Source organism: Rhinatrema bivittatum, chromosome 4 (assembly GCF_901001135.1).
Source record: "Rhinatrema bivittatum chromosome 4, aRhiBiv1.1, whole genome shotgun sequence".
NCBI lineage: Eukaryota > Metazoa > Chordata > Amphibia > Gymnophiona > Rhinatrematidae > Rhinatrema > Rhinatrema bivittatum.
The window spans coordinates 74,864,820-74,887,776 of NC_042618.1; the positions used below are offsets into that span (position 1 = coordinate 74,864,820).

Sequence of the window (22,957 nt, forward strand, 5' to 3'; positions counted from 1 at the left end):
GGCCCTTCCATGCCAGTCACTGAAAGGTGGTGATAAATCTATTGTGCTTTTATAATCAGGAGATGCAGGCTCCAACAGGACACTACCAGTCACCTGCCCACTGCTTAATGAGCACAAAGCAAGTTACTGCTTTTTTTAAAAAAAAGTTTATTTTCCTCCTCATTGTACCTGGCAATATTTTTTAGCACCATATATCCCACTACTACGGCTTTTGCAACCAACAGCCTATGAACTGGCTGTGTCAGAGGGGTTGCTTTCATTTCTGTATTGTCCTCCTTACTAAGAGAACGGCAAACTCCATTAAGAATCACCGTGAAGTGTTTCAGTTTCAATCTTACTACATGTCAACTGCAGTGTCTTAATGATAAATGAGCACTTTTTAAAAGATGTTTTTCCACCACTGATAGAAAGGTCTTCCTGAATTTAAAAAGAAAAATAGACTAGGAAGTGATATGGTCTGTCTTTAGAAATTGCATATTGTTATTACTTACAAAAGCAGACCTATATTATGGTCTTGCTTCAGATTTATGTGTGTGAGGGTTGCCAACTATTGCTAAATTTAATGACAAGTTTGTTTCTTTTTTTTTAATAAATGTGCAAACTCACCTGCCCTGTAAAGTCCCAAAAATGATGAACTGCTTTTCCTGTAAGTGGAGCCAGGGCTTAGCCCTGTTTCTCCGATGCTGTGGGCTCAAAGTCAGCTCTTGAGTTAGGAGAGGCAGGCCCATCCCACCTCCTGCACAGCCTGACAGGACCTCATGCAAAACCTGAGGAAACCTCTTGCAGCAGTCCTTTGGCTAAAATGTACTTACAGTACAGACAGAGAGCTCCATAACACAGAGAGAGCTGAATCTTGGCATAACTCTAGCTGTGCACAAAATAAGTGTTTAAAAAAAAAAAAGTGCTGTCAGTTAAAATTTGTATGAGTTGGCAGCCATGGTGTATGTGTGTCCTAATATCATGCTGCTGTTTGTTTAATGTAACTTTGTATAGATTTTCTTTTAACTTGTGTGTGTGTGTGTGTGTGTGTATATATATATATCTATATCTATATACCAGAATTAAACTAATTTATATATATATATATATATATATATATATATATATATAAATCCCTCCAAGAATTAAACTAATTTATAGATATATTAGTTTAATTCTTGGAGGGATTTTTGAGATTACAAATATTGTGCTTTCATATCTGTGACCAGTTCTTAGCGTGGGACTACTAATACTGATATTAACGCTGTGATTTTTAGCCCAGAAAGACATCATTCTCTTTAAAATCTCCTGGGATACGGCCCAATAGCGGCAGGCATCTGTCTACCTCTGGCACCCTTCGAGGTCATCCAACGCCACTGGAAAGAGAACCATGCAAAATCAGTTTTAGCAGGATCACTGAAGCTGAACATGAATCAACTATGTCAGCCCCAACCTCCCCAAACACCCCTTCCACACCTCCAGTGTCTGCATCCTCGGAGCTCAGTGTGTTTTTGGATATTGACCTCAACAGTTCTTATGGTATGGATTTATTTCCCTGTTGTATATGATGCCATTCCATGACAGTTTGTGTGTGTGTGTGTGTGGGGGGGGGGCATTCTATGTACAAGTTTCACAGTTCTTACCTGTCCCTTTCCCATAAGCACCAATTCCTAAGGAAGCCTGCAGTAAAAGCATCAGTAGCACAGAAAAATATGTGGAGCTTGTGCTAAGCTGCATAAAAGTGGGATGAAGAGTGGAGTTTATGTATTAGTTCTGCCATATCCTAGAGCCTAAAATGCAAGCAACAAGTAAAGCTTCACAGACCAGAGTCCCAGGGTCATTCGTGCAGTGCATGAAGATGCTTCAGCAGGGGAGGATACAGCACCTTTATTATAACATTGTACTCCTCACGTTTCCAGCATATCTTCTCCAGCACTCCTGGTGCTTCTGAGTTCTCTTCCATTCCTCCTCATCTTTTCTATATCACTTGTTCTGGAAGGAGCTTTATCCTCATGATGTCATCACATGCAAAAGAAAGCCCTTTAGGTTTTGTGTTTAATAAAGAGACTAGTGTAGTGCATAATGGGGCTCTCTTACGGAGAAAGGCAAGGATTCAGGCGCTAGTCTACATTGGGGAAATGTTGTGAAAGAGTGGACATGCTAGCCAGCTAAATGTCCCATCAGTGAGAGACCTTGTTTTGAAGGAGTGGGGAATGCCATCTGTACACCTGTGTTATTGCCTGTAAAATTCATGAGTCAGTTAAGTGGCTGGAGATCTTCAGCCTCCAGTTTTTGTTTTTCTCTTGTGCTGCAAGGGAGAGACTCAGCTCTGTGTCATGGAAAAACACTCCTATGTATACCTCTGTGCACACCTCCCAGTTCTTTAGAATAGAGGTCATGGTGTTGAGGCTACCACAGACTGTGCTATGTGAGACTATCTGTCAGGACTCTTGAGTTAGTGGAAATGAGCTGCATCAGGAACTCCAGCACATTCCAATTATTTGACTGATAGCTGGAGACAGTTCTCTGATCTTTCCCTTTATTTCTTTTAACAGGTAGTAGTAACAGCATTTTTGCTCCTGTCCTTTTGCCACATTCGAGTAAGTAATACTACCACAGTGCCTCAGCACAAAACTCACCCTGTACTAAAGGAACAGAAATAAAACCAGGGGTAGGCAAATCCCCAGTCCTTAAGTGACACACACCAGTTGGGTTTTCAAAATGTCTGCATTTCTCACAGGACAAGCAGGATGGTAGTCCTCACATATGGGTGACATCACAGGATGGAGCCCAATCACGGAACACTTTTGTCAAAGTTTCCAGAACTTTGACTGGCCCCTACTGGGCATGCCCAGGATGGCACCAACCCTGCAGCCAGCAGGGGTCCCCCCTCAGTCGTCTTTTTTTCCGCACAGCAGTAGCCACACGGTTAAGGAGCTCTGCAGAGATTCCTGATGGGAATTTTCCTCTCATAATTACTAGAAACAAATTTACCCCACAGGGGGGTCCCTTCTTTAACTTTTGCAAGCCACGGTACCCCGTTTTCCGTCGATTACCGTCGAGTTTGGCCCTTGCGGCCTACTGGCCGTCGACCATACTGCAGCTCAATTTTTCATGGCTATGGCGTTGGGGTTCCATCGGTGCCCGGACTGTAATCGCACCATGTCCATCACAGACCCCCACAAAGTCTGTGTAATGTGTCTCGGACGTGAGCACGATGTCTGGACCTGCACCAAATGTGTCTTAATGACACCAAAAGGTCGCAAGGCCAGAATGGAGGAGATGGAACTTCTCTTCCACGCTCAAACCCCGACTCCGTCCATTGCATCGACATCGTCAGAACAGGCACCATCAACTTTACGCCAGTATCAACCACCGGCCAGTGACCGTCCGGCATCGACGACATCTCTGCCTTCGACACCCTCTACTCCCCCCTCAGGACCGAGGGGATCTTAGAGAGAAACAGCGCCATCGAAAGTCTCGGACCATCAAGGGAGCGAAATCATCGACCTCGCTATTGTCCGAGCCACCGTCGAAGAAACCCCGTCCAGAAAAGGCACCGACCTTTTCGGCGACAGGTCACCGAGGCAACCCTTACCCGAAAGGGTATTGGGAGCTGCGACTCCGCCTTTAATGGTGGTCCCTCCGGCTATGCCTCTGTCTCCTTTTTCTGTTCCGGAACAGGGGCTGCTTGCTCCAGGTCTCCGAGAAGAACTTGACGGGGATGGTTCAGGAGGCCATCGACAAGGCGATGCAACGACTCCAGGTTCCTCCGACACCGGTACCGATTGTGGAACCAACCACCGACCCGATTCCGGCAGCGTTGGTGCCGCTGCTCTCCAGGATGGAAGCGCTCATTGCCGCTTTTCCACCAATGGACCCCGGGTCACCGTTGGCTCTGGTGCCCTCCCCGCTTACTCTGTCATCGGGAGGAGAAACACCGTTCCGCGTCCCTCCTTCGGGAGTTCTGCCTCAGCCATCGATGCCGGTATGTCCATCGCCACAGGTCCAACCATCAGTGCCGATACGCCCGTCGGCGCCACCGAGCCATCCATCGTTGCCCTCAATGCCTGTGCTGGTGCCTTCGATGCCTTCATCGGTGCCTCCAATTATTCCTTTGGAGCCTAGACCAGGACCTTCAGGTATCCCACCACCCCATCCCCCTCTAGTTCCTAGAGGGGCAGGTGCTGATCCCTATGATAACTGGACTGATGATTCCTCGCCAGTCACAGATAATTTGCCTTCACCACCTTCACCCACTAAAAGTAGAAAGCATTCTCCTCCAGAGGACCTTTCCTTTATAAATTTTGTGAAGGAGATGTCTGACTTAGTTCCCTTCCAATTACAGACTGAACAGGATGATAGGCATCAAATGATGGAGTTGTTACAATTCCTGGATGCTCCCAAGGAAATAACCTCCATCCCTATCCACCAGATTCTTCTGGATCTCCTCAAAAAGAACTGGGAACATCCTGGCTCCATTGCTCCAGTCCACAGGAAAGCTGACACTACCTATTTGGTGCAGTCAGCTCCGGGTTTTCAGAAACCTCAATTGGATCACCAATCTGTAGTGGTAGAATCTGCACAGAAAAGAGCAAGGAGATCAAAACCTCGTACTTCTTTTCCCCCTGGCAAGGAACAGAAGTTTCTAGATGCCATTGGTCGCCGTGTCCTCCAGGGATCAGTGCTCATCTCCTGAATTGCCGCTTATCAGCTCTAAATGACCCAATATAATAGGGTCATATTTAAGCAGATGCAAGACTTGACAGACCTCCCTGCCTCAGCAATTTCAAGATCAGCTCCAAACCCTAGTAAACAAGGGTTTTGAGGCAGGCAAGCATGAGATCAGATCATCTTATGATATCTTTGACACTGCTACAAGGGTATCTGCTGCTGCTATTTCGGCAAGAAGATGGGCCTGGCTCAAGTCTTCCGACCTTCGCCCTGAGGTACAAGACAGGTTATCTGACCTGCCCTGTGTAGGAGATAATCTGTTTGGCGAACAGATTCAACGCACGGTGGCGGAACTCAAAGACCATCATGAGACCCTAAGACATCTCTCTCTGATGCCTTCTGAGTACTCCTCGAAACAGTCCTTCCGCAAAGACTCTAAGAAGTCATTCTTCCGCCCGAAGAAATCCTATGTGCCACCAGCTAGGACTCGTACTATGAGACCGTTTCAAAAAGCCCAGTCTCGTCAGATACGGAAACAAAACTGAAAGCAGCTCCTCAACCAGGTCCTGCTTCCAGTTTTTGACTTCTGCATAGAGAGCAACAGCCAGCTTCCATTGCCTCACATACCTGTGGGAGGTCGATTGTGCCATTTCAACAACAGGTGGCACTCAATCACCTCAGACCCAGTGGGTCTTAGCAGTCATCACTCAGGGTTATCATCTGAACTTCCTCTCCATTCCACCGGACTCCCCACCTCTACTGACGTGGAGGACTTCCGATCAATCCTTCCTTCTGGAACAGGAGATCTCCCTCCTCCTCCAATCCAACGCAATAGAACCAGTACCCTGCTCTCAGCACGGCCTAGTGTTCTATTCCCGGTACTTTCTAATCCTCAAAAAATCGGGAGGCGTCTGTCCTATACTGGACCTACGTGCCCTCAACAAGTACCTCCAGCGAGATAAGTTCAAGATGTTAACCTTGGGCTCGCTTCTTCCTCTTCTACAAAGAGGAGACTGGCTCTGCTTTCTAGACCTCCAGGACGCATACATTCATATTGCGATAACCCCATTTCATCGCAAATACCTGAGGTTCCTAGTAGGCCCCAAGCACTACCAGTACCGAGTGCTTCCCTTTGGCCTCGCGTCTGCACCACGAGTCTTCACAAAATGTCTCGTAGTGGTTGCAGCCTTCCTCAGAACCCAAGGTGTTCACGTCTACCCCTATCTAGACGGTTGGTTAATCAGGGCCCCCACTCAGCAAGCTGCCCTGTCATCCATGCACCTTACCCTGCACTCTCTAATTTTACTAGGATTTCTTGTCAACTACGACAAATCCTACTTAGTCCCATCTCAAACCTTATCGTTCATTGGGGCAGACTTGGACACCTTGCAGGCAAAGGCCTTTCTCCCTCAACAGCGAGCTCTCACTCTCGTGTCTCTCGCACACCAGCTGCAGTCTCAGCACTCCACGACTGCACGCCATTTTCTCATCCTCCTGGGACACATGGCGTCCTCAGTCCAGACCACACCAATGGCCCACTTGGCCATGAGAGTCATGCAGTGGACTCTAAGGTTACAATGGACTCAAATCATTCAGCCCCTGTCAACCATTGTCGACGTAACTGACTCAGTCTGTCTCTTGCCTGGTGGACAAATCAGATCAATCTCCAAGGCTTGCTCTTTCAAGCTCCAGACCCTCAAATAACTCTCACCACCGATGCCTCCAACCTCGATGGGGAGCCCACGTGGCAGATCTGCAGACACAAGGATCTTGGTCTCCAGAGGAAGCCAAACACCAAATAAATTTCCTGGAGCTTCGAGCAATCAGATACGCTCTCAGGGTCTTTCAGGATCACCTCTCCAATCAAGTCATCCTGATCCAGACTGACAACCAGGTGGCCATGTGGTACATCAACAAGCAGGGAGGGACGGGCTCCTACCTTCTGTGTCAGGAAGCTGCACAGATATGGGCGGAAGCCCTCTCCCACTCAATGTATCTCAGGGTCACCTACTTGCCGGGAGTGGACAGTGTGTTGACAGACAAGCTGAGTCGCACCTTTCAACTGCACGAGTGGTCTCTCAACCCCTCAGTAGCAAACTCGATCTTCCAACAGTGGGGTTATCCTCAAGTAGATCTCTTTGCGTCTCCTCAAAACCACAAAGTAGAGAACTTCAGCTCTTTCATTCGCAGCAAACACTCTCAGCCCAGAGACGCATTCTCCCTCTCGTGGGCAACCGGTCTGCTCTATGCATTCCCTCCACTTCCTCTTCTCTCGAAGACTCTCGTGAAGTTATGTCAGGACAAGGGAACCATGATCCTGATAGCACCTCACTGGCCACGCCAAGTGTGGTTTCTAATACTTCAGGATCTCTCCATCTGCAGGCACATTCCTTTAGGAAAGGACCCGCTTCTAATCACTCAAAACGACTGGTGCCTGTGCCACCCCAATCTTCAAGCCTTGTCCCTGACGGCATGGATGTTGAAAGGTTAATCCTTCAGCCACTTAACCTTTCTGAACCAGTTTCCTGTGTCCTAATTGCTTCACGGAAGCCTTCCACGAGAAAATCTTACTCTTACAAATGGAACAGGTTTACGTCATGGTGCTCTTCTCAGTCCCATAACCCCTTTACCTGTCCAATCCCGAAGTTTCTGGACTATCTCTGGCATTTGGCAGAGTCAGGTCTTAAAAACTTCTTCCATCAGAATGCATGTCAGTGCGGTAGCCTCCTTCCATAAAGGGGTCGGGGATGTTCCCATATCAGTACAACCCCTTGTAACACGATTTCTGAAGGGCTTGCTTCACCTCAAGTCTCCTCTGTGTCCTCCGGCCCCTTCTTGGGACCTCAATCTGGTTTTGGGTCGGCTCCTGAAACCACCATTCGAGCCTCTTCACTTCTGAGATCTTCGCTATCTCACTTGGAAAAGTGATTTTCCTACTGGCAATCACTTCATCTCACAGAGTTAGTGAATTACAGGCTCTAGTTACCTATCCGCCTTACACTAAACTTCTGCAGGACTGGGCAGTACTCCGCACTCACCCTAAATTCTTACCTAAGGTAGTTTCGGATTTTCACCTCATTCAATCCATCATACTACCTACCTTTTTTCCCAGGCCCCATTCCAATCCAGGAGAGCAGGCTCTGCATATCCTTGACTGTAAACTGGCTCTAGCGTTCTACTTAGACCGTACAGCTGCCCACAGGAAAAGCACTCAATTGTTTGTCTCTTTCCATTCCACCAAATTGGGGCAGCCTGTGGGTAAGCAGACTCTCTCCTCCTGGTTAGCGGACTGCATATCCTTTTGCTATCAGCAAGCAGGCATTCCACTTCAAGACCATGTTAAGGCACACTCTGTAAGGGCCATGGCGACTTCAGTAGCACACCTCCGATTGGTGCCGCTTCCCGACGTTTGCAGGGCTGCCACCTGGAGTTCTCTCCATACTTTTACAGCCCACTATTGCTTAGACAAATCCGGAAGACAAGATTCCATCTTCAGCCAGTCTGTCCTGCACAACCAATTTACAACGTGACGTACCAACACCCTTCTGCCTGGCCGGTGGGGTTCAGGATGCCCTCTTCCAAATTACACCCCACTTGTTGTGCCTGTGGCACGTCTTTGAGTACATTTGGTGCATGTTCGGACATCCTCAGCTCAGTACTCACCCATATGTGAGGACTACCATCCTGCTTGTCCTGTGAGAAAGCAAATGTTGCTTACCTGTAACAGGTGTTCTCAAAGTCAGCAGGATGTTAGTCCTCACGAAACCGCCCACCGCCCTGCGGTGTTGGGTTCGTAACATTTTCTTATTTTCTTTTCGGCACTACCTGTAGCTTTTTAACAAGACTGAGGGGGGACCCCTGCTGGCTGCAGGGTTGGTGCCATCCTGGGTATGCCCAGTAGGGGCCAGTCAAAGTTCTGGAAACGTTGACAAAAGTGTTTCGTGATTTGGCTCCATCCTGTGATGTCACCCATATGTGAGGACTAACATCCTGCTGGCTGTGAGAACACCTGTTACAGGTAAGCAACATTTGCTTTCATATACATGAGATGCTTTTAAATGTAGTGCTTCTGATGTATGCAAATGCATTTCATGCATATTTATTGTGAATATCCTGAAAACCCAACTGACTTGTGGCACTCGAGGACCCGAGTTGTCTACCCCTGCATAAGACCATTCCAAAATACGTATTGAGTTGAGAGCTTTGTTTTTGAACTGTAGTATAAACTTTGCATATTCTGGGTATAGTAGAATATAGCATATGTTAAAATTGATTTAATCTGTTTTCCTGTTATAAATGTGTTTCTCGGTAATATAGCAGGAAGGTGCATTGCGTGGGGCAAGAGGGAGCATTATGTTACACAAATAATTGTGCTTTTCCTTTTTGAAACACACTGGGGGAGTGGGGGGGACAGGTTATTCAGCTTGTCAGATTATTTGAACAGCTGATCTCCCCTCTGTTCCCCTCTCCCTTTTCTCTGCCGCCTCTAATCTTCAGGCAGTGGCAGTAGAAGAATTTAATATTTCCTAGCGTGTAGACAGATGGACTTAGGACCAGTGGGTTTCTGCCCCTCTGCCAGCAGAAGGAGACAGAGCAAGCTGACGACATAGTATATATAACCCTGCAGTGACCCCAGCCTGCCAGTATTCTCTGTCTCCAGCAGTTGGTGGACATGCATCTACTTATGGGGATTGCTTTAGATGTGTGCCTTGGTCTGGTAGCTGGGTTTCCTGGCATGGACTTAGCTGCTAGTTCACCTGAAAGGCAGCGGTTGTAGGAGGCGAGCACGGCAATATAGAAACATAGAAATGACGGCAGAAGAAGACCAAACGGCCCATCCAGTCTGCCCAGCAAGCTTCACACATTTTTTCTCTCATACTTATCTGTTTCTTTTAGCTCTTGGTTCTATTTCCCTTCCTCCCCCACCATTAATGTAGAGAGCAGTGATGGAGCTGCATCCCTCTCCCCCCACAGCCGGAGACCGTCTCTGTACTCAGCCGGTAAGCGCAGAGCTCATGTAAGGTTTACAAAATAAAAAAAGAGAGCGTTTTTCCTGAATCAGAGACAGAGGGGTTTCAGGACTTCCTCTGGTCTCCATTCTCTGCATGCTGTGCCAACCTTCGTTCCTTCTCCCATTGGGGTTGGGGAACTGGGCGGCTTAACAGATTGAGTGGCCCCTGGTGGGCTAGGCCCCACACTTAGGATTTTTCTTGCATGCTGTGTGGTAGGCTGCGGCAGCCATTTTCGCGCACTCTTGTGCGTGTTCTGCTGCCCTCTATAGGCCGTCTTTGTGCACAGTGTGTCGGCTCTGCACACACGTATGCTCGTTTTTTGGGCCACGTTTTGCATGCACAAACGTTTTTATGCGTTTAACTTGGTGCACAGTTTGTACATGCACCTTGCCATGCTTTCTTCTAGGCGCTTATTTTTTGGGCGCATTTCATATTTGAGTGTGAGCCGTTCTGACACACGTTTACCTCAGTGATGGCACCAGTAAGCAAGAAGCCTAAGCATCTTCCTATTCGTGTTGCCTGTCATGTTAGGGCTTCTCAGCCTGACCTGGTTTCTAACCTGTGTCGGTGCTGCTCAGATGCTCAGGGAGAGTTGTCTTCCTCAGATTTTGCTAAGCCTAGCTTTTCACATTCTGATGATGGGTTGGTCACGGCCTTGACTGGGGGGGACGCCATATCTTGGCTCTTCCGCTGGCGAGGGCATTTCTTTGGGACCAGCTCTAGTTCCTTCTGAGCTTAGTCTGAACCAGGTTGCTTTTTCTTGGGTGGAATTTTTTCAAGGCTTACAACCCTTTCTTCGGGCGCAGTTCTCCGCTTCCCCATTTCTGTCAGGTTGGACCCTAAGCCAGGGACTCCTCCCTTTTTCAGTCCTATGCTTAAGTGCCAGGGCTCGCCTCGGCTCCCTGCAGGTGTTCCCAACAGGAATCCGGATGGCAATGATGATGAAGTTGATCCTGATTCCCTGGAAGATGAAGAAATTCCTCCAGGGCTGGAATAGTATCGAACCATGTTGCGGCTCTTTCATAGAGATGAACTGCCAGCCCTGATTCCCAGACCTTGAAACAGCTGGGTGTCCCTGGTTCAGATGCTATGTCAGAGCCAAGGAAGACTCCCATTTTGGTTTCCTTATGTAAAGCCTCTTGATTTTTCCCTGTGATGGATGATGCCATCCAGGAATTGATTGATCTGGAATGGAATGCCCCAGAGACAAATTTTAAAGGGGGTCGGACATTGGAAGGCCTGTACTCCCTAGATCCAGCTGTGAGAGTGTGTTTGCGTTTTCCCAAAGTGGATGCTCTGGTATGTGCCGTATCTAAGCGGGAGACTATCCTTATAGAAGGAGGAGCAGCCTTGAAGGATGTACATCTTAGAAGGATTGAGGCTATTCTTAAGCAAGCCTTTGAGTAGAGGTGATGAATTTACAGATTAGCTCCTGTTGCACTCTAGTGGCAAGATCTTTTGTGCTTCTCTCTCAGGAGATTGAGTCTGGAGGGAATTCCAGAGCAGTTTTGGAGCCTGTTGCCGTCTTTTTAGCAGACGCAAGCTGTGATTTATTCCGGATCTCAGCCAGAGGAGTGGCTTTGGTGATAGTGGCCAGGTGTCAATTCTGGTTGTGAAATTGGTCAACTGACACAGCTTCCCAAGCCAGTCTTACCAAGATGCCCTTTAAAGGCTCATTCTTGTTTGGGAGTGAGTTGGAGAAACTGGCAAGTAAATGGGGTGAGTCTCCGGTTCCTCGGTTGCCAGCAGATAAGAAACAATCACAGTGCCCCTTTGGTATGAGGGGTCGTTTTCGGGGTTCCAGGTGTTTTTGTCCCTACAGAGAGATGACGTTTCAGAACACTTGGCCTTTCAGTAGGTCTCTGTCCTTTCGTCCCCAGCAGCCCAAGAGCGGAACTGGCTTTGGTGATGGACCTTCCCGAGCTTCCCAATAAAGGTTTGCCATCCCACCTTCCGGAACAGGAAATAGGGGTTGTCTGTCTGTCTCTCTCTCTCAGAGGTGGGTTGAGATCTCACCAGACCAGTGGATCCTAGAGGTGATACGGAAAGGGGATGCACTGGAATTTCACATTATTCCTCAGATGTGTTCATGGTGTCCCCTTGCCACTCCCTGCAGCAAAAGCAGGTAGTGGAGTTCACACTTCAAAGGCTCCTCAGGGCTGGGATTCCGGTGCCCACGTCTCAAACTGTGGGGTAGTATTCCATTTATTTTGTTGTGCCCAAGAAGGAGGGCTCCTTTTGTCCCATCTTGGATCTCAAGAGCCATCACTTGAAGGTGACTCATTTTCAAATGGAAACCTTTCACTCTGTAATAATAGCAATGCAGTCGGGGGAATTTCTGACCTCCTTGGATATGTCAGAGGCTTACCTTCAAATTCCCATCCAATTGGAACACCAATGCTTTCTGCGCTTTGCGGGGTTGAGGCGCCATTATCAGTTTTGGGTGCTGCCTTTTGGTCTAGCCACCATTCCCAGAACATTTTCCAAGATTATGGGGGTGGTAGCGGTGGCCTTGTGAAAAGAAGGAATCCTGGTGCACCCGTATTTGGACGACTGGCTGATTTAAGCCAAGTCTCAGGAAGAGAGCTGCCTGGTGACACACAAGGGGATCTCCTTATTGCAGGAGCTCGGTTGGGTGGTGAACCTGACCAAGAGCAATCTTCAACCATCCCAGTTGTTGGAGTATCTGGGGGTCCAGTTTGACACTGGACAGGACAGAGATTTCTTACCGGAAGTTCGGATCCAGAGATTGATGCTTCAAGTGCATCAGTTGATGAACACCATACGCCTGAAAGTGTGGTCCTACCTATAGGTACTTGGCTTGATGGCAGCTAGCCTGGAAGTGGTGCCGTAGACAAGGGTGCATATGCGTCCTCTTCAGCGCTCTCTGCTACCTTGTTGGAACCTGCAGTCTCAGGATTATGCGGTTCGGCTCCACTTGCCGATGGAAATCTGCTCCTGCCTCCAGTAGTGGTTTCAGGAGGATCTGAGGGAGATCCCTTGTCCTCTACAGCCTGGTTGGTACTCACGACAGATACAAGTCTCCATGGTTGGGGGGGCTCACTGTCTGGAGTTAACGACCTAGGGGGCTGGAATGCCGAAGAGTCCCGCTGGAACATCAATCACCTAGAGGCCCAGGTGGTATGGCTGGCATGCTTGCATTTCAGCCATAGGCTGTGGAATCAAGTGGTTCGCATGATGTTGGACAACGTGATGACTGTGGCCTGTATCAGTCGCCAGGGAGGAACCAAGAGCCAGCAAGTGTTGCAGGAAGTAGACCAGCTGATGGAACGGGCAGAAGGTCACCTGCAGATGATCTCAGCCTCTCACATTGCAGGAAAATACTACGCAAGAGCTAACTTTCTCAGCAGGGAAAGTCTGGAACCAGCAGAGTGGATGTTGTCAGCCAAGGCTTTCAACTGATTGTGGATTGCTGGGACCTTGCGTTCCTAGATCTGCTGACGACTTCTCGAAATGCGAAGTTTCCTCGCTTCTAGACTGGCTGGAAGAAAGATTGCTTTATGCTTTTCCTCCATGGCCTTTGCTGGGCAGGATACCGGCAGTACTCATGATGGTGCCGGACTGGCCCAGGCGTCGTGGTATGCGGATTTGCGACAACTCCTGGTGGAGGCCCCCCTTCATCTTCCGCCGCACATGATCTGCTTCAGCAGGGTCCAGTTCTTCACAAGGATCTGACTGTGTTCTGTCTACGGTGATTGTGGGGTGTTCTTCCTCATTCAGTTAAGATCCCACTCATTCTGGATTTTTTGTAGGATGGGTTGAATAAAGGCTTGGCCCTTAATTCCTTGAAGATGCAGGTGGCGGCTCTTGCCTGTTTCAGAGGCCTGGTGAATGGTGTTTCCTTTTTGTCTCATCCTGATGTGGCCTGTTTTTTGAAGGGAGTGAAGTACCTTGGGCCTCCCTTGAAGTTACTGGTTCCATTGTGGAGTCTTAATTTGGTGCTGGACTTTTTGGCGGGCCCTACGTTCCGACCACTGCGTAGCTTTTCGTTACAATTGTTGACTTTGAAGACTGTGTTCCTGGTGGCTATATGTTCTACGCATTGGATTTATGAGCTGTAGGCCTTGTCTTGCTGGGAGCTGTTCCTTTGGGTAACTCCAGGGGCGTTACAGCTGCATACTGTTCCATCCTTTCCCAAGGTAGTCTTGGACTTTCATTTGAATCAGTCCATCTCCTTGCCATCCCTGGATAAGGTCAGGAATGCGCGGAGTTTTGCCTTTTGCGCTTCTTGGATGTTAAGTGTCTTGTCATGCGGTATCTAGAGGTCTCTGAGTCTTTTCAAAAGACTGATCGCCTGTTTGTTCTCCATAGCGGGAGTAAGCAGGGTGCTCCGGCTTCGGGGGCTACCGTAGCCTGTTGGATTAAAGAGGTGGTCACAGCCACATATGTGGATGTTGGAAAACCATTGCTTACTCAGGTTAGGACTCATTCCACTAGGGCAAAGGCAGTGTCATGGGCAGAGTATAGTCTATTGTCTTCCGTTGATTTCTGCCAAGCAGCGACATGATCCTCCTTACATACTTTTTCCAGGTTTTATCATCTGGATGTGCAGGCCCAGGAGGGTGCAGCCTTTGCATGGGCAATGTTGACTGGACCGCGGGCAGCCTCCCCCCCCCCCCCCCCCCCCCCCTCCTTTTGGGAAGTACTTTTGGTACATCCCACTGGTCCTGAGTCCTTCTGTTTACTCACTAGGAAATGGAAAAATTATTTAACTGATAATTTCATTTTCCTTAGTGTAGACAGATGGACTCAGCTTCCTGCCCTCAGCTGCCACATGAGTGTGTCAGTAGTCCTCCTGTGGGGCTCTGGGTCCAAGGGATTACTGGTAAGTGTACATCCAGTCCCTGGCTTGGGGTACCTAAAATCTTATGTGCGTTCAGTGTTTATGGTTGGTTGAATAGTGTTCTGGTTAATCAAGCTTTTTGCTACTCTGTCCACAGTTGCTTTTGAAGAGAATACTGGCAGGGTGGGGGTCACTACAGGGTTATATATACTGTGATGTCAGCTTGCTCTGTCCCCATCTGCTGGCAGGGGAGCATAAACCTACTGGCCCTGAGTCCATCTGTCTACACTAAGGAAAACAAAATTATCAGGTAAGTAATTGCTCCAATTTAACCTGGCCATTTTAGGCCTTGTAGCATCTTTTCCCTGGCACTGTTTTTAACCTAAAAGGAAAATTATAAACTACCAAAAAATGTACAATTTGTAGGTCCTTTGTAATAAGTGAATATGTGCTGTTGGTGGTGTGCATCATTTCTACATTGACAAGCAGGCATGAATTAGCCATAACCTGTGGGAGATGTCATCCAATGGTACTGACATGGACCCAATCCTCAAAGCTCAGTGAAGACTTTACTGAGCATGTGCAGAGGTTTCCCTGTGCACACATTGCCTCATGAGCCCTTCAATCTCTCTTCATCTGAGTCTCTTGCATTTTTTGTTTTTTGGCCTTTGTGCCCTTTTAGTAACATATTGCTTCTTCAAAAATGTTTACCTTTGCATTGGCAGTCCCTCAAACAGAACTTTTAAATTCTTAAAAAAAAAAAAAAATAGATATATAGTGTAGAAAAGGCCAAGAAGTCCGGAGTCAGTGGCTTAAGGGCCTGCATCTGTGAGTTCCATATGTCCATTGGTTTCTGTTCATACTCTAGATCAGGCCTCCCTACCAGCAGATGGAGATAGAGAAGAAAAGCTTTGCTGACACTGCTACATAACATAGTGTGCTACCTTTTATTCCTTAATTTAAAAAAAAAGTATAGCCTGTTTTGATTTTCCTATACCCACTTCATCTGCTATTGCTGCCTAGGCTTGGAGCAGGACTCTGCCAGCCTCTACAGCTTTTGTCCAATGTCCTCTAGGGTGCACAACAACACTGCACCTGGAAGATGGAGGTACTAAGAAGAGTGGCAGCAGATAAGATTCCAAAGCCTTGTTGTGAGGCTAAGCAGTGGAAACACCTTTTCTAGAAGCAAAGCATTTTTGTGCACTCTACAGAGGAAATTGAGACAGAAATCTTCCTGTTCTCATGTCATGCTAACATAGGAAAGCTCTCCTCCCCACTCATGGTGCCAGTTCCCAGATCCATCTGGGAAGTTGAGCATGATGTATCTTGAAGTGCCGAGAAGAGAACCTAAATGACACAAGGGACCACGTCTGAGCCATCTGTCTTGGAGCCAAAGAAAAGGCCGGTGCCACTGGTGCTGGGCTCCACTGGAGTGGGTCCTTCCTCAACTCTGAGGCAGGAGACAGCCTCATCAGTGCAGGTCCCATAATCCTTCATGGTGTGGAAAATCCCCATGGTACTGAGGATCTCGAATCTGGGTCCAACCAGGGCACAGTTTGTGTAATTGGCATAGAGCTTGCATTCTAGAGTGCAGTCTACACACTCGGCTTGGCATGGCAAGGGGCCATCATCGTTTTGGAGTAGAACGCCATGGTGAATAAGCTGAAGATGTTCCCACCGCTGGCACTATGGTGCAGAAAAAGATGCTACTGGTGCCATCTAGGAACCAAAGCACCATTCAGTGGGATTTGGCAAAACAGCTGTCATGGATTGCCTCAGAACCAGCTGTTGCTACAGTAAATGCAACTTCCTCAGTATTGCTTTTCTCCTCATCTTTATTGGCAGGCTTTGTTGAGAATGAGCCAATTTGGATCTTTGAATAGCATGTCTGTGCTCCAGTTCTGGTACAGAGTGTTCCTCAGCCAGTGGGATCCAAGCTATCAGAGCTAGTGAAAAATTTCTTTGCCTCCTTAATTCCTGAAGACCGGAGAGACAGGTTAGAATGTCTCTGTAAGATGGAGGAAACTTTTCCACAGTGGAGCTGCCTCAAATCCTGCACTAATGCAAACTTCTCCTCAATAGCTTCCAGCATTGAGAGTAAGTCGTCACCATAAAGTGGTTGGTTCTTGTCTTCCAGAGGAGTCCCTTCATGAATCAGAAAGGAAAGAAGTGGGATTAGTCCTTTCTGAATTCCTTCTGAATCTCAGACCAACAGAGATCTCACTCAACTCATTATTGGGGTCATGGCTGTGTGTTCCCCCATGGTCAGAGTAGTAAGAAAATTCCACGGGGATCCCCTCAGATCCCCTGCCAGAATTTCCACAGCATACTTCTCTTCCGGAGAATCTCTTCTACTCAGGTTTTTGGATAAGTAGCAAAAATGCTGTCCATCAGTGTTAGGAAAAGGACCAGAGGATAGATGTCTTCAGGCTTCTTCAGTTCTATCAACCTCCAGCAGACTCCATGGCTAGCCTGGTTCACAAACTCCAAGAGAACCTTCAGGTGAGGATTTGGCAGATACCAACATCTTACCTTCCAGTGGCCTGGAAGCTATTTAGGGTCCAGGCCTCCTTGTGGTGGTGGAATCAGTGTTTGAAATATGCTAAGAACATTTGTGATCACTCCAACACACCTCCTGGGAAGAAGCCATAAGCATTGGATACATTTTGGAAGGAAACAGGTATTTAAGAGATTCATGCTGAATGTCTGGATTGCAGCTGACCAGCTCTACATGGTGCAATGTTTCCATGAATGCATTCAAAAGCTAAAGCCTCTGAAGGAATAGTCAAATCCAGAGCATGTGGACATTTGTTGAGCAGTAGGGGATGTGGATGAATATGACATACCTCATTTGTTCCATTTACGAAGCTTTTAACACCATGGCCAGGATTTCAGGTACTACCATTGGATCTCAGACTGTGAGCAGGTAGTCTCAGAGAAGGGCATACATGATCATCTCGTAGATATTCCCTGCACAGGAGATAACCAAAGTTTTTACCAAGGGGTAGGGGCAAACATCAGAGCAGTGTGGACCGAAGGATCATGATTCCCAGTGGAGAGTCACCTACAAATTAACCACCTAGAGCTGCAAGCCATCTGCAATGCTCTAAGAATCTTCTCTCACCTTCATTTGAGAAGGAGAATCTTGATCCAGATAGACAGCCAAGTGGCCATGTTCTATATAACGGAGGTACAGTCTTTTGTGCCCTCTGCTAGGAGGCTGCCTGAATCTGGTCGTGGGCAGGACATGACAGTGCCTGTCTCCAGGTGAACTACCATCCAGGGATGTAGAACACATTAGTGAACACCTCAGCAGAATGTTGCAACTGTATGAGTGTTCTCTGGATCAAGGAGTCGCAGATGACTTGTTTAGTCACTGTGAAAGGCCAGTGATCAAATTGTTTGGCTCAGAAGACGACAAAGGTCAAGACGTTTGCTCCTTGCACCTGAGCAGCTACAGATCAGCTCGTAATACTTTTGTGTTAGACTAGAGCATCTGTCTACTGTATGTATGCCCACCGATTTCTCTAATCATCAGGACTGTCCAGAAGGTCCATTTGGAGAAGGTGAGGATAGTTCTCCTAGTACTTGACTGTCCATGGCAAATCCATACCTTGTTTGTCATTTCAGTCTCCAGTTCCATTGGGAACATCTGACTTTCATCACACAGGAGGACAAGCAGGATCTGCCATCCAAACCTGCCATCACCCTTACGGTGTGGCTGTTAAACATGCAGTAATCTCCTCCTTACTTCTTCCTGAAGAGATGGAGGATGTTTTCATTTCTGCCAGAAAATCTTACACCAAGACAAAGACCTCTTCTGGTTGAAGAACAGCCATCTGGATCCCTTCTACTCTTGCCTGAGGGACTTAATTATCTGTTCTGCATCTTGTCCTCAATACTTCGTACCTCTTCAGTTAAAATTCGTCTTGTTGTCATGAAAGCAGATCACCAGCAGGTGGAAGGGACTAGGGGCTGCATTCACTCTCCACCCTTTGGAGTCCAAATTCATGAAAGGGCTGTAGCATTCCCAAATCAGTCAGTAAACTTCAATGATGTGAGACCTCAGTGTAGTCCTAGCTCAACTCATGAAACCTCCTTTCGAAACTCTCAAGTCAGTGGACTTGAAGTTTCACTGAAAAGTTTTGTTTCTTGTGGCAATCACATTAGCACGAAGAGTAAATGGACTGCAGGTTCTGGTTTCATATTTATCATACCTTCAGTTTTTTCATAATAGGGTGGTTCTTCTGAAGGTGGAATCTGTGTTCCATATTAATCAAGCTATTGTGCTACCTGCATTCTTTCAAAGACCATATCCGCACAAAGGAAAACAGGCTCTTCACTCCTTGGACTGTTAGGAGAGCCTTAGCATATAACCTAAAGAGGACTCAACCTCGCCATCAAGCTTCTCAACTGTTCTTGTTCTTTGATCTCAATAGAATGGGAAGGGCAGTTGCCAGATTACAATTTAAAATGTTGGTGATAATTTTTAAGTTATTACATGACAGCGCTCCCTGCAGGTTAGCACATAAATTGAAAAGGTACACTCCATTGCGGATTCTGAGATCATAGGATGCAAATTTATGTATTCCACCACATATTTGCAGTCTGCATATGACAAGAACAAGGGCTTTTACTCATATGGCTCCAGTTTTATGAGGGTTAAGAAACCTCATGCATATTAAGATGTTCTGGAAACAGGTTGTCATATTTTAAAACTGCTTTTAACATGCAAATTTATTGTACGTTTTTATGATTTATTAATATAATGTATGTTTATTGAAAATGGTTTTATGTAATCTGCACTAAATACATTGTAACGGTTATAGAATATAAGTAATGCTAAAAAAAAATCCGGTTGGTTAGTGGGTTGTATGTGCATGGCTAGCTTACAGATTCCGTCAAGGCTCATGAAATGAGCCATGGCAAATTCAGTGGCTCATTTCAGGGCCACTTTTGTTGAAGGCATTTGCAAAACTACTACTTGGTCATCTGTTCACACCATCTAGTTCCACTACTGTCTGGACAGCATGCCCTGAAGAGACAATAACTTTGGAGAAGCAGTTCTGCGCAGCGTGTTCACTGAGTAATCCAACCTCCACCTGGTGAGGTCAGGTTAACTTAAGCGATTGCTCCACAATGCGGTCCTCAACTTGGGACTCACTACTTGTTATGGCTAATACATCCTGTTATCTATGGAGAACCCTGTTTACAGATAAGTAAACTTGCTTGCTTGCATATTCACCTGTCAAAACTTGTATATGGGTGGTGATCAAATACTTGGAGGTGTTGCTAGTACGGCTTATCATATGAAGTAGTAATGAGCCTTAAGATTGCAATCCAGAAGCTTGCCTCCAGGGGGCATTGTTCCTGCAGGTGAGGTTTACTGGATCACAGTACCTGATGCAGAAATCCAAGCTGCTAAAATTGAGGGAGGTGGGGGGACAGCAGCTTGCCAGTCCCAGGAACTCTGAATTTGTGTATTAGATCTTTGGGGATATTTTGATTGAATAACTGATGGCTGGTTACAGAGGGAGCGGGCTTTCTGCTTACTGACCCACCTAGTGAAGATGGGCGATGTGAGATATTTGTTGCTGTGTACCTGATGGCTGGTCTTGTCTTGATCTGTTTCAGAGTCCTTCTTCAGTTCATACGGCAGTTTACACAGGCTAAGTGAAGAGGCCCTTATCCCTCCTCCTCTTCCTCCTCGGAAAAAGTTTAATCCAGATTCTTCTAATTCAAAGGTACCCATCTCTCTCTGCCTCTGGGGTGAATAATTCTGAAAGCATTAAGTTCTGTCCCAGTAACTAAATTGAAACATTGGTATCCAAAGCATTTTCAGTTTTTGTTTTTTAAATGAAATTTCCAAAGAATTTATCAGTGGGGGGTTTTTGTTTTAATTTCAAATCCAGGTCAAAATCAGCTTAAATGTATGTGCTCTCTTTTAAACTAGAGCTGTGCATTGAAAATTCTTACAGAAAAAATAAAAATAGGGCAGGCTTTGTAATGCTGGGAGTCTATTTTTATACACGCCCCCTCTACCCCAGGAAGAAGTAACGCTATTTAATATGCATGGCACTAATGAGTTACATGGTAGAGATATCCTTTAGGTTTTGGAAGTCAGAAATTGCAGTGTGTCCAAACGATCTGAATGCTTTCAAAAGCTAAAAAAAAAACCAAAAAAAGGACCCCCAAACATTAAAGGAAAAAAATTGTTTTGTTACTTCCAAGCTCCCAATGTTTTTCTATTTTTAGGAAGTTTAAGTAAACTACTTCCAAATTGTTAATTTTAGGACTGCTGACCTTTTGCTTAGCTGAAAAAAAAAAACCAAAGATGAGCTGCTACTTAAAATACATTGGTTTAGTATTACCTTTCTATTTATATTTTAGGGAACTTCAAAATTGGATGACGACCCACCTGCCGTTCCACCCAGACAGCCTCCACCTCCAAAGATCCAGCCTCGTGTACCTTATGATGGACCGCTGCATAGCCCTCCACCGCCACCTCCCAGAGACCCTCTTCCCGATACCCCTCCTCCGGTGCCACTCAGGCCCCCTGAGCACTTCATAAACTGTCCACTGAGCCTCCAGCCGCCACCGGTGGGACGCCTTCACAGGGACCCAGACTGGTTCCGAGAAGTCAGCACCTGCCCAAACTCCCCAAACACTCCTCCCAGCACCCCTTCCCCTCGTGTTTTGCGGCGCTGCTGCGTGCTCAGTGTCAGTCACAACAACCTTGCTCATCCTCCAGCACCCCCCGTCCCGCCCAGACAGAACTCCAGCCCCCAGTTACCGAAACTGCCACCAAAAACTTACAAAAGGGAACTTTCTCACCCACCATTGCACAGACTCTCTCTGCTGGAGCACACAGAAGCTCCTCAATGACCATAATCAGTCATTGACACTGGAATAGGATATAAAAAGAACCCTTTTTTTTTTTTTTTTTTATTTATTCATTCATGCAGAAAGGGCACTGTATGAGTACTTTTACAAATAATATTCCTACATCAGTAACAATGAGCTGCTGGTCGTAAACGAGAACAAAAAAGTTTGACCGTCATCAGAATTGTAAGCATACACACTGTGCTGTTCTCTGCACACTCCCACTGCGACTCACTCAGGTGATCATCAGCGGGGCCTTGCCCTCAGTGCCGACCATTATGCCAGTATAATACGATTTACATTTTGCACTGTTAATGACACTAATGGAATTTAAACTGACATAAGTTCATTGCACTGAGCCAAAACACAGAAGGGTGTGGTGGTGGAGTTTTTCTTCTTTGAGCCTTGCTGTCAGATGATGGAATCACCTAGGTGTGCTACTGGAAGTGGGGGAGTTGAGGGACTGATTTTTAGCCTCTCTGGCTGCTCTCCCACTTTTCCTTCTTGTATAAATCTAGGAGGTCTGTGAATACGATGGCTGCTGGTCTCAAATGTGGAATACCCTGTCTTAAACTCCTTTAATTTGCTGCTGAACATGAGACAGAAATGGATTGAAAATCTAAATGAAGATGTCAAAATGCACTATATATTTTTTTTATATTTTTGACATTTGAAACGAGGACTACCTAACCCAGACAGTGAGAGTGGGGGGAAAAAAGTCCCAGTATTAAGCATGCATCTTACTCAGATGTGCCTTTTTGTTTGGGTAGGCAGAGGTGTCTTAAGCTAATGAGCTGCCTACGCTTTTGAGAACAAAGTTATTTGCCATGAATGTACAGTTTTGTTTATATTGTATATTTCCAGATAATGCTAATAACCTGTACAAAGTGACCTGAGGCCTATTATACATTCTGCTGCTCCTCTTGCAAAGTCATTCAGTGGAGAGAAACTCTGTGGCTAAAGAAGAATAATTTTGCCTTCCAGACCCCAATACCTTTTTTCTTTTTTTTTCTAAATCACATTTTACTATCCTGAAGTCCCTTTTGGAAACCAGAAACACTTGCAGCTTTTACATTTTTTTTAAACCTGGATTCCACTTTGTCAAACACCTTCCTATGGATCCTGGTCAGATAAAGAGGTGCTGTAGGACTGTAGCCACATTTGTAAAGTGTCCAAAAGCCACAGGTTTTATTTACTGGTTTGTGGCCTTTACCATGCTTTGTATCCATCTTCTTAACAAGATTAATAAATCACCTCGGTTTTACTTAGTAAGGGGGTTACTCAATTACATGTGGGTTTTTTTTTGAGGGGGAGGAGGAAGAAGTTAATGTAATTTAAAATTCATCTGCTGTAAATGAAAAAATGTAAGTGTAACGGGCATCTCATTTAATGTCCCCTTACCATGATATAGGTGAGGCCATACAGCACAACTGCCTGTGAACACTGGCCTTTTGTGACCCTCCTTGTAGTTTGAACCATTTCAGATTTCACTGTGAACCTGATAAGCTTTATCTGAACAGCTCTGCCTCTGAAAGGAACAACACAAAAAAAAATCCCCACTTGGAGCCACAGTGTGAACTTTATTTTCTGCTTTTAGTGGACCTGT

At 46.4% G+C, this 22,957-nt stretch overlaps 1 protein-coding gene across 2 annotated transcripts in view; it reads left to right on the forward strand.

The window, feature by feature from the left end:
* Positions 1–22,619, forward strand: part of SOS2 (SOS Ras/Rho guanine nucleotide exchange factor 2) — a 230,141-nt gene extending 207,522 nt beyond the window's left edge. Inside the window, exons 20-23 of one of the 2 annotated variants that reach the window (XM_029598366.1) lie at positions 1,257–1,518; positions 2,535–2,579; positions 20,104–20,213; positions 20,860–22,619. In XM_029598366.1, the coding sequence (XP_029454226.1) occupies positions 1,257–1,518; positions 2,535–2,579; positions 20,104–20,213; positions 20,860–21,354 (912 nt within the window). In that variant the 3' untranslated portion in view covers positions 21,355–22,619. The remainder of the gene's footprint in view (positions 1–1,256; positions 1,519–2,534; positions 2,580–20,103; positions 20,214–20,859) is intronic. The other variant, XM_029598367.1, reaches the window with a different exon arrangement.
* The last annotated feature ends 338 nt before the right edge of the window (positions 22,620–22,957 follow it).